The 12272-nt window shown below is 39.9% G+C and overlaps 1 protein-coding gene across 13 annotated transcripts in view; it reads left to right on the top strand.

Moving 5' to 3' along the window:
* The first annotated feature begins 506 nt into the window (after positions 1–506).
* Positions 507–12272, top strand: part of CLASP2 (cytoplasmic linker associated protein 2) — a 158665-nt gene continuing 146899 nt past the window's right edge. For 8 of the 13 annotated variants that reach the window (XM_036266075.1, XM_036266079.1, XM_036266081.1 and 5 more), the window contains exons 1-2: positions 751–945; positions 8081–8159. In XM_036266075.1, the coding sequence (XP_036121968.1) occupies positions 751–945; positions 8081–8159 (274 nt within the window). Of the gene's footprint in view, positions 946–8080; positions 8160–12272 lie in introns of all 13 variants that reach the window. The other 5 variants (XM_036266077.1, XM_036266076.1, XM_036266073.1 and 2 more) reach the window with 1 other exon arrangement.

Genomic DNA, 12272 nt, shown 5'->3' with positions numbered 1-12272 from the left:
TGCGCCTCATCTTCGTTGGGGTGGTGGTTACACTGGTGAATACATTTGCCCCAAACTCATGGACCGTGCATTTGAAATCTGTGCATTTTACTCTATGTAAACTAAAACACAGTTAAAAAAAAAAAAATTACATGGTCACCCAACCAGTGGTGGTGGTGGTGCCTGGAAGCAGGCGTCATGGTGCTTTTTTAATGATGGAGTGTATTTATCCTACAAGGTTAAAAAAACAGGAGTGGGGCTGGAGAAGCGGGATTCCAAATACCAGACACTTTCCCAAATACTGGTTTTAAGGGGAGGGAAACTGGGAAACGTTCTGTCGTTTGCCAGGCGAGGGCAGGGTGCTGTGATAACGTGGCGGGGAGCGCTGGGGCTCCCAGGAGCGCCGACCGGGCGCGACCTCGAAGCTCCCCGCCGGTGTTCCGCCTCGCCCAGCGGTTCCCGCATCGGCCGCCGGCGCACAGCTCCAGTCCCGACGGGCGGGCGCTCGCCGACGTCGCGCTGACGTCACGCGCGTGCTGACGTCGCCGGCGGCCGCGGCCTCTGAAGCGGGCTGGGTGTCGGGGGGCGCCGAGTTTGACTAGTTTGGGGGCTGCTCGGCGCCTGGCGCTGCTCCCGCCGCCCGCCGCGCCCCGCGCCCCGCGCCGCAGCCCGACCCAGCGCGTATCGCCCGTTCCCGCGGGGACCCGCACTGGCGGCTGGGCGGCTCTCGGCGAAAGTCGGCCCCTGGCGGGCGGGCGGGCGGCCGCGGCCATGGAGCCCCGCAGCATGGAGTACTTCAGCGCCCAGGTGCAGCAGAAGGACGTCGGCGGCCGCCAGCAGGTCGGCCAGGAGCTGCTGCTCTACCTCGGCGTGCCCGGCGCCATCCCGGACCTGGAGGAGGACCTGGGCAGCCTGGGCAAGACGATCGACGCGCTCACCGGCTGGGTGGGCTCGAGCAACTACCGGGTAAGCGGCGGCGGCGCGGCCGGGCCGGGCACGCCCTCCCCGGCCAGCCCTTTAATTCCGGACGTGCGGGTCGGGCCGGCGAGCCCCTCGGGTGCGCCTGGTTCCGCGGAACCGCCCCGTAAAGGGGAAGCCCGTGGACACGCGGGTCCGGAGCCGGGGACTGATTCCCATCGCGACCGAGTTTTTCTACAATTATGAACAATGACAAATTCAGCGATTCCCTTGCCATGGTGCTGCGGCATTAGCATCAGGACACAGTGTCAATCATTAACTTTAGGCAATCAGTGATAATTAACATGCATAAAGGGCCCGAAAACTTTTTACATTTGTTTATGTAAACACTACCTAGACCAAGACATGGGATATTAGAACATAGTTTTTAAAAAGAGGTGTTAAGTTCATCCCTCTGTAATAAGTGATTTTTAGCCTTAATCTCCTGTTTCTTTTTTCTGAGTTTTGTGTCTGGGAGGTTGTGCTCTTCATCTCTAAGGCATCTTCCAGAGCTTGAGCAGGTGCCGTTCTATCTAATAAAAAGATGCTGACCCCAGGGCATTACTTATTTGCTTTTTGTTCATTGTCGACAGAAAGGAATTGAATGCTGTCTGTCATTTCGTTTTCACGCAGTTGAGGACTGACTCGGGTTTGAAACCATGTCCTAGCAGGTTAGCTGATGCAGAAAAAAATAAATATAAGAATGAGGTACAAGAAGGAATGAGTGTTTCTGATGAGCCGGTAGTAGGCAGGTTGTAATGTAGTTACTTTGGGAGACCAAAGTGAATATTCTGTAATTAGCCTATATTGTAGTTTTTAGCAGTTACTTTTCTTTCTAGTCTTCTGGTGGCAGTGTTGCTTTAAAATACTGGTCCAAACCTCCTATGGATGAAGTGAAGTGATTCTTATAACCCAGTGAATAGGCTGTACTGTGAAAACTCCTTGCAGAGAAGAAAGACATACTCTAGAGTTACTATGAAGATTTAATAGTGAAATTTATGTGAGTTTTGGAAGGGATTGACTTTTATAGGATAATAAATAGTTTGAAAATTACCACCTTGATGCTCCATTACATTACATATTATCTCTCTCTTTTTTTTTTTTAACTTTGGAAAAAGTTAATATTTATTGATATATCACTACTGTTTGGGGATTATTCTTATCTCTTTGGAAGAAACAAGCTAAACTTGCTTACAGAAAGAAGGGCATATAAACACTAAGATAGGTGATTTATGTTGCAACATGGGCTGTTATGGGAAAGTCACCTCTTTGGTTATGTGACTGAATTCCAACTCAATTCAAAGATGAGACGTGGTAGTCACAAGGTAGTTTTATTTACTGGCAGCAAGTAAAGGAGATGGGATTCATGTCCAAAGCTTTGTCTCTGGGAAGGGAGGCTTAGCCATTGCTTTTATACACTTTTTTGGGTCATTTACATGTTGATTCCTTCTTTGCAGTTAGCTGCACTTATCCCTGTTGAGTTCCTGTCAAATTTATCCTGTTTATAACTGCACCTGCAAAATACTAGGCTACATTTTAACATTTAGCAAGAATAACATTTAATAATAACATTTAGAACTTCTCAGACCTTGAGACCCTTGTCCAATCCAACAGTAATGCTTACTCCTCTTCTCAAGTGCTGCTTATGGGGTCATTTCACTCTTCAGATAAACGTCCAGTGAATTGGCAGTTGAGCAGTCACATCTCTTGAAACACTCTTGGCTTCTATAATACCAGAGTATCCCAGTTTGTCTTTTTTTTTTTAATCCTCACCCAAGGATATTTTTTCATTTATCTTCAGATAGAGTGGAAGGGAGAGAGAGAGAGGAAATATCGATGTGAAAGGGACACATCAATTGGTTGCCTCCTGCACAGCCCTGACCAGGCGGGGGGGGGGGGGGGGGGTGCGCACACACACAAACGGAAACTGAGGTTCGTGCCCTGGACTGGAATCGAATCTGAAACTCATTGGTCCGAGAGTTGGCACTCCAACCACTGAGCCAAAACTGCCAGGGCCACAATTTGTCTTTAAGTCTATATGCACTACTTCACTCAAGTGCTATCTTTTTTCTTTAACTGGTCCTTAAAGAGTTAGAATCTATCAGACAGACATCTGACCCAAGTTCTCATCTCTGTACTACACATTCTCTCCATGCTCCTCACTAGATTCTGTAGCTTGAGACAATTTCAGCAATCAGGCTCCTACAACCTTATCTTCACACTTCCTTGTAGCTGTGCCCATATATTCTGCTTTCTTCTCAGTTACAATGAATGAATTGTCTATCTTCCTTATACCAGTCGCTCCACATGCATATTAGATCCTATACCCTCTTGCCTACTCAAAGACATGAATTCGTCCTTTCTCTTCTCTCCTTCCAGAATCATAGTTCTCTCTTTTCAATAGAATGCTGTATAGAAGCTCTCTGACATTGTTAGAGAGAGGACATTCTAATTAGTTTGTTATTTAGGTTTTATAAACTTGGTTACCAAACTAGATCATCATCTTTTACTCACAATACAATAAAACATTTAACTCTTGGAAAAAGTGTATCAGAATTTTTTGAACCTATACACAAATAGACATTTGTACTTAAATTTTAAGTTATGCTGAACAAAATATAAATTTTCTTTGAATTTGATAGCACCTCAGAATTTGAGTGTCTTAATAACTGCCATGAGTCAATGAATTTGAGTGACTCTGCTATATGCTTGGTAGTCTAGATACTGATGATCCAGCTGTGAACAAAACTAATAATATTCATTAAGCCTAATTTGGATATTTACTGGGGACCTACTATATGCAGGCACTCAGTCTTCCAGGCACTTCTGATATAATAGGGGGAAAAACAGAAATCCTTTCTTTTATGGATTTCTATTCTAGTGGGGGAGAAGAATATAAACAAGATAAATAACAAAAATTAGTATGTTGGATGGTGAGATTTATTTTGGAGAAAAGCAGTGAAGGGAATAGAGAGTGTTGGGCAGGATGCAGATGTTAGAATTTTAAATAGCTGGTCACTGAAGACCTCATGAGAGGGTGATGTAAATGAGATTGGAGAGTGAGATCCCTGCTGTCATGGAGATCCTATTAGAAAGAAGAAGGTGCATGGGTATACAAATGAGATAATTTCAGGTAACAAGTGCTTCTTAATCAACTGATGTGAAAGAATGAGGGTCCAGTGAGACTATTTTGTGTAGTCAAGCAAATGAGGTGAAATTTGTCTGTAGTCGGGAAAGAAATACAGGAGTAAAGAATGATTTAGACAGAGGGAACTGCAAAAGCAGAGACCCTAGTTCCATTGAACATAAGACCAGCATGGCTAGAGCTTACAAGTGGGTGAGATGTTAAGAAAGATAAAGTTGGAGAGGCAGGTGGAAAGACACCGAGAGGATTTTATGCTAAACCAGTGGAAGGTTTTATGTAGAGGGGTGCCTTCTTTGTGGAGAGGGGACTCTGTAAAGGAACAACAGAAGAAACAGAGATAATGGTGACTAAGACTGGTTTGGTCACGTTGGCAATGCTGAGAAGTGGAAGATTTGGGATATGATTTGGAGGTACAGCCAACAAGACCTCCCATTGGAATGAGTGTGAATGTTGAGAGAGGAATTAGGGATAATTGCTTTGCTTGGGCACCAATAGAGGGTGCTGTTTACTGAAATGGGAGAATTTGAGACTAAGTTGGGTGAAATAAGTAAAATGTTTGGTTTCACTGTGTTTAGGTCTGAGAAGGTTGTTTGACACCCAAGTTGAATGTAAATATACAATTGAAGTCTAGTTCAGTGCAGAGGTCAGACTTGGAGATTAAAATACAGAAATATTTCAAAAATATATACTCTGGCATTTGACTTTTGCTAAGGACTGTCCTGTGATTTCAGGAGTCCTTAAATTTTAAAATGGTATTATGACAATAAAATGTCCTTTTAAAGCACAATTAAGTATGATAACCACCATTTAGGGTCCTTGGTGTTCAGGCACTGCCTCAAAGTGGCTTATTTGCATTATCTCATTTTAATCTTTAAGATGGCCTTAGAAAGTTAGTACTATTATTTTCCTCATTGTGTAGAAAAAGACATATTTTACTTTAGGTCACAGGCCTGGTAAATTGTTGGAGGAGTACTTAAACCTAGGGAAATTAGGATTTTTCTACTTCATTTTCTGTACCTTTGTAAACCTTTTAAGTATCCTATCATTTATCAACTCTTCTTTCACTTTTTTATATTGTCTATCTGCAACTAAAGCAGTAAGTTGATTCTAAATATGGAGAAAATAATAAGTAGCGTTTATAACTATCTTGTGTTGGGCTAAATAATGTGCTAGGATTTCAGGGGTTTTTTTTGGAATCCAAAATGACAGCCCCTTTGCCTTTTGAAGGATGATTTTTTTCCAGTGTCAGCATCACCTTGGTGGTACTTTTTAAAACAGTCAATTTTTTTTAATTTATTTTATTTTTTATTTTTTGTTCAGATAGAGTGGGAGGGAGAGAGAGGAAGAGAAGAGAGAGAGAAACATTGATGTGAAAGGGACACATCGAGTGGCTGCCTCCTGCACGACCCAGCCAGGGCCGGGGACTGCAACTGAGGTACGTGCCCTTAGCAGGAACCGAACCCGGATCTCTCTGGGCCACAGGCCACCACTCTAACAGCTGATCCAAACCGGCCAGGGCAAACAGTCAATTTTTTAAAGAGAGCAAAATAAGACCAGAGGCCTGGATACATGGAACAGACTGATAGATCTCAGAGGGGAGTGGTTTAGAGGGGACTGGAAGAGATTAATCAAAGAACATATATGCGTAGCCCATGGACACAGACAATAATGTGGTCAAGAACTCTGGGATAGGGCGGAGGCTCGGTGAGGAGGGAAGGGGGGGAAGTGAGGGACAACTGTGCCCTTGACCGGAATCAAACCTGTGACTCTTTGGTCCGTAGGACAACGCTCTAACCACTGAGCAAAACCGGGCAGGGAGCTCTTTGTTATTTTTAATACACATTTATAACTATCTTTATTTGTAGTCTCCTTTTTAAAATATATATATATATACACTTCCCAAACTTGCTTCTTTCACTTAACAGTATATCTTTGAGGTCATTGTATAACAAAATTAGGATAGTCCTCATTTTATTTATTTATTTTTTTAAAGGTGGCCACTTTTTTTTTTTCCCTAAATTTTTTTTCTTTATTGATTTTAGAGAGAGAAAGGGAGAGGGAGAGAGAGAAACATTGATGAGAGAGAACATTGATTGGGCGCCTCCTGTGTGCCCCCCACTGGCGATTGGGCTCACAACCTGGGCATGTGCCCTGACCGGGAATTGAACCAGCAACCTCTTGGTGCATGGGTTGATGCTCAACCACTGAGCCACACCAACCGGGCCACATTTTGTCTTTCTTGATGTTAGAGAGAGAGGAAGGGAGAGGGAGAGAGATAGAAACATTGATTGGCCACCTCCTGCATGCCCCCCTCTGGGGATTGGGCCCACAGTCTAGGCAGGTGCCCTGACTAGGAATCACACCAGCAACCTCTTGGTTCATGGGTCAGGGCTCAACTACTGAGCCACACCAGCTGGGTAAGCTGGCCCTCATTTTAAAGTGTCATAGTACCCTGTAGAGGGGATATACCTTAATTTATTGAACCTGTCCCATATTGGTGAAATATTGGTGAATGTTTGGATATTTTCCAGTGTCCTGTAATGAATAATCTTTACAGGTTTGTTTCATAATTTTGCCGATATATTTTAGGGATAGATTCCTAAGTGAGATCCTAATAAATGTTCATGTTTTTCCTGCTGATTTGAGATACTGCTTTTATCATCTGTTAAATTTTATGTGTGAGTGTATTTATGGATTTTCATTTATGTTTTTTAACAACTCATTGATAGGATTCACTCATTTAAAGTGTACAATTTATTGATTTGGTCTTGGGGGGTAAGGCTTCATCAGAGATTCTGCCCCTCCTCAAATGGAGACTGAATCATCTGAGCCCAGGATGGTTCTCTGCTCCTACCCCTGAGGTAGAGAGGTTTTTTTCTCCCTCTTTATTCAATATTCTAAAGTTTTTGTTCTGGGAGTGACAGTGTTTGTCTTTCCTTTAGTAGCTTCAGCTTTTTTTTTTTTTAATCCTCAACTGAGGATATGTTTAGAGGGAGAGAGAGAAACATCGATTGGATGCCTCCCTCATGTGCCCTGATCAGGGATTGAACCCACAACCTTTTGGTGTATAGGATGATGCTCCAACCGAGCCACTTGACCAGGGCTCAACTTTGTTTTTTATAGAACAAGGCTATGGGAAAGATTTGTGCTTTCCTTGCAGAGGTAGCTGCTCCCTTCCTGTGAGACCTGTACCACCGAGAGATAATGTCTCCAATCTCCTGCCCTGTCCTCAGTCTTAATTATGAGTGCCCAGTGGAGGTTTGGGGAGAAAGAACCTGCAAGTGGGTGTGAACTTCCCTTGTGTCTGTGGCTACTAGGGTTTCTGTATTTTTATGCTAGCCCACACACACCTATTAACAATGAGTTAAATTGAGCTGAATTCTTACCCACTTGTACAGCTGCTTCATTTTTTTCTGTCCTCTGCTGCATAATGATCTATTGCTTAGGTCCCATCTCTCCTTGGGGACATCTGTCTTTCATTATGTTTCAGGCTAGTTGATTATTCTACAACCTAAGCTTTCTGATGGATTCAAGAATAGTTACGATTTTGTAGATTATTTGGCTTTTTCTTGTTACAATGGGAATGATTTCATTTTCCAATTTCTTCATCCTAGACAAACTGGAATTCCTCTATAATTAAAGACACTGTTTTAATTTTTAACTATTTTTTGTTGCTAACATTTCAACATTACAGGAAAGTTGGAGGTGTATTCAGTGAACGTCTCTGTACTCTTCACCTAATTTACCAGTTATTAACATTTTGCCAAATATGCTTTACCAGTACCTTCCTGCATATATTTACACATTATTATTATTGACCCATTTCAGGATAGGGTGCCCTAACCTTATGACTGTTCATCCCTGGATACTTCAATCCCTCTATATTTAAAAAAAACTTCATAATATATTATATGAAAGTCTTTGTATGTCAACATTTATAAACTGATATTGAAGTACGCATAGGTAATTTGTATTCATTAATTTTTTTTCTGTCTGTAGATATCATTAATGGGATTGGAAATTTTAAGTGCCTTTGTGGATAGATTATCAACACGATTTAAGTCCTATGTAGCAATGGGTAAGTTAACTTTATTTAAGAATCATTGTAGGTTTTGACATACTGCTTTTTCCCCATTGTTTTTGTTTAACAGAATTAGTTATCTATAAATGCAGAAATGTAATTTTGTACAACTTGGACATCTAGTACTTAGCATTATAGTTTACCAGACATAAATTTTAAGCCTATTAAATAGATAATTATATTCCCCTTGAGACAAAAAAATAAAAGCAAAAAACTTACTAAATATAGTGCTAATAGAGTTTTACTTTATATTTTCAAATTTTTTACTCTATTTTTACTCTTTTTGTAACATTAAAATATTATAACTTACAGCACTACTTTTCAAACTTTCTGTGTAAAGGACTAGTTTGTTGCAGACCAGCATTTTGGTAAAATACAATAAAAATAAGTTATAACAAAATGAAATGAAAAAATACAAGACCCAATTTTTATTATTAGAGTCAACAAACATAAAATAACTTTGGTCAGATTGTTTCAAAAACTTTATTTTATAAACTCTCAATTTTTCTTACCACAAATAGTTTGTAGACTGGTCCTGGGCTACCAGCCATACTTTGAGCGGTACTTATTACAGTGTGCTTGCAAAGAAGAGCATTATACCAGTACAATGCTCTTCTTTGTATAATAGTTAGGATTACAGAGTTGGCTCTGACCTATTTTCTAAACCTGAGTGACCTTCATGTGCCTTTGGAGTGCTTTGGTAAGTGGATTTTGTTCCTATTGTATAGAAACATTTAAGAATACCCTCAGATGTTTGTTAATTTCTTTTATGGATTAAGTTAATGCCGCATAATGTATCATCAAACTTATTTTCAGATTATCTTTGGTCAGCTCTTTTCTTCATATTTTGTATGCCACCAAATTCTGCCAATTTCCATATTTAGTTTTATTGTCTAGCTGTCCTTTTAGCAGAAGCATCTTAGTTTCCCTATCTTTATCATTCCTTTTTAAATCAGTGCCTGGTTCCACTTTATTCTTTCTGTGAATATCTTCTGAAAAGATGATTTTTTACAGTGTCATTCTCCTGCCTAAAATCCTAGAATAGGTGTTTAAAACTTTGCTCTATAAATGAGTTTTACTTGTGTATTTTCTTGAAACATTTGAATCAATGTTTAACATTAGGAATTTTTACATAAAAATTTGTATTTATGGCTTGTCTTGAAAAATTGGCCAATGTGGTAACCCTGACCTTGCACTCCCAAGTGTAATTATTGGCTGAAGCTGTATTGTAGCTTCCCTTTTGTCTGTATCATGATCTTTTCACGTCCTAATTCCCTCCCATCTCCTCTTTTCTCCTCAAAACTGAGAATGTCAGTTATAATACAGCAAGATTGGAATACTCTAGTCCTTTGACCCGGTTCATTTTCTGCATTTCCCATACCTCTCTGACTGTAGGCGTTTATGTTTGTGACCCCTGTCCCATAGTCGCTCCCTATTATTAGTTGTTACAGACAGTATTTAGACTTCAGAGTAATTCTAGGCATTACATGTCACTGGTTTTCAGACACAAGAAGGGCCAGATGGGGTTTAATATACTGATTGCTCACATTGAGACAATGGAAGTATTGGACTAGAATCCGAGTTTGTTGCCTCCCAGGACTGTCCTGCTTTCAGAATTTACTTCTGTTTTGTTCTCTTTGATGTTCCAGTTCAGTCAGCATGTGTGTCCCTTCTCCATCTCAGTAGCATTATTTATTTGTGAGCTCCAGCAAGTACTCTCTTCATTCCAGCTCATCAGAAACTTGCTCACTCTTGTTAGTTCTGGCTTGTTTATTTCTCTGCTGTGCTGTTCTTTCTTTTTGAAATTCTATCCTCTTCTCCATGGTCCTTTCTTTTTCTTTTAAAGATTTACTCTAGATTACAGTATCTGGGAGCTTTTCAGTTTAACCTTACCCTACACTGAATTTTTCCTTACTCCATGATTCTTATACCCACCTGTAAATATTTAATAAATAAAAAAGTTGCTTTAAGTTGGTTAGTGTTTTTCATATGTGTTTCCCACATATCTACATATTCTTATATGTATAGTTTTGTTTTGTTTTGATTTTGTTAATCCTCACCTGAGGATATTTTTTTCTCTTGTTTTTTAGAGAGAGTGGAAGGGGAGGGGGGAGAGATGAGAGAGATGACACATCGATTGATTGCCTCCCCTCCCACATGCACCCAGACCCGACCTGGGTTGTGGATTGAACCTGTAACCCAGGTATGTGCCCTTGACCAGGAATTGAACTCATGACCCTTTGGTGCAAGGGTCAGTCCTTTAACCACAGAGCCACACTGTGGCTCTATATATAGTTTTTAAAATCTTTTAATCTCCCACCCTGCCTGGTTATTAGCACTGTGAATTTAGTCATTATCATTTTCACTTTGAACCCTGTTCAAACTCATCATTGTCTTTAGTGAAAGTAGAACTTATTACTTGAAAGTCTATGTCGAAAAAGGAAAATTCCATCACAATATTGCTACCATTTATTGAATGGCTCATTTTTTCACATTTACTGGATTTATCTACTTTACATAGGTGAACGATTATCCTCACATTATTACTAATTTGTATGATACTTCTGAACAAATGCAGTACATCTGTGTACTCTTTTTTTTTTTTAATCCTCACCCGAGGACATTTTTCCATTTTTTGTACAGATAGAGTGGGAGGGAGAGAGAGGAAGAGAGAGAGAGAGAGAAACATCGATGTGAAAGGGACACATCGAGTGGTTGCCACCCGCACGACCAACCAGGGCCGGGGACAAACTGCAGCCGAGGTACATGCCCTTAGCGGGAACCGAACCCGGGTATCTCCGGACCGCAGGCCGACGCTCCCAACTGCTGAGCCAAACTGGCCAGGGCACATCTGTGTACTCTTTAAGGGGTATTAAAACCAAGAGTTCCAGGGTTAGCTTTCTTGTTTTACCGTCTTAGACCTCAGTCAAACCACTTTAAGAGCCTTTCAGTAAAAGAAAGGAATTGAATTAAGTTATGTACTGAAGTTTTTTGATAATATAACCCTAGGTATATGTAACTTAATGTGAATGATAACTGTTTTCTTTAGGTGCATTTAGATTATTAACTGTCAGTACAGATATTTTTTATCTTATTATAAGTGAAGAGATGCTTTAGAAAAACTGAGGTTCATCTTCAGCTTTAGACAAAATTCCAAAATATTGGTTCCATTAATGTAATTCTTTAATGTGAAATATTTAAATTTTCTTTTGTGACCACATGTACTCTAGAAAAATTAAATTTTCAAACAAAAAATTTTACAGTTTACATTTAACACTGATCACCAGCCCTGGTTTTATGATAACTGAATTCAGTAAAGGATCTCATATTTTACAAATCTTAAAACAGATAGTTTTAATCCAAAATGGTATTGTAGAAAGAGTATTAGAATAGTCAGGATGCCTGGTCATCATTTTTACATCTTGTAAAATGATTCACATCTTGTGCAACACTAAAAGAATAAAATATGCTAACAACTAGGCTTTAAACTTCTGTTTCATTTTCCACATTCCAGTCTGTTAGAGGTTTATTCATTTGTATAACAAGTTCCTATTGAGAGTCTACAGGGTGAAAAATTCTATTGTGGATTCCCAATACTTACCTATTGAAATATTCAGCATGTTAAATGGTAATTCAGTGGTCATTATATCCTATGCAGATCTTGAAGGAACACTGCTGACACTTCTGAATGCTTGTTATAGGCATGACACAGGTGCTTTTTATGTTTTACTTCATCCTCTCACTAGTCAGGTGAGCTATAGACCTGCATCCCTTCTTAATTCACAGACAAGGAAACTTGGAAGTTCAGAAAAGTTTACTACCTTGTATAATTAATAACTGATAGAGCTAGGAATACATCTTGTTCTGTTTACGTCCAAGAAAGTATGTGTTAAAAGGGGATTTTAATGCAAAAATTATTTTTTGTGTTTAATAGTAATTATTAATTTAATAATACTAAGTTTATATAGTGAGCTTTTTTGTTTTTGATTTTGTTGTTTATGCTTTATAAAATTTTAGTTTGTAATATTGAAGCGAGCATCTATTTGAGCAAACATTTTTTTCTTTTTGGAGTTAAATTCTACCTCTCAGGAGTGAAATGCCCCCCCCCAC

This window comes from Molossus molossus, unplaced genomic scaffold (assembly GCF_014108415.1).
Source record: "Molossus molossus isolate mMolMol1 unplaced genomic scaffold, mMolMol1.p scaffold_m16_p_18, whole genome shotgun sequence".
NCBI classification, from domain to species: domain Eukaryota; kingdom Metazoa; phylum Chordata; class Mammalia; order Chiroptera; family Molossidae; genus Molossus; species Molossus molossus.
Note: the sequence above shows the minus strand (reverse complement) of the source record. Positions and strands in the feature narration are given on the sequence as shown.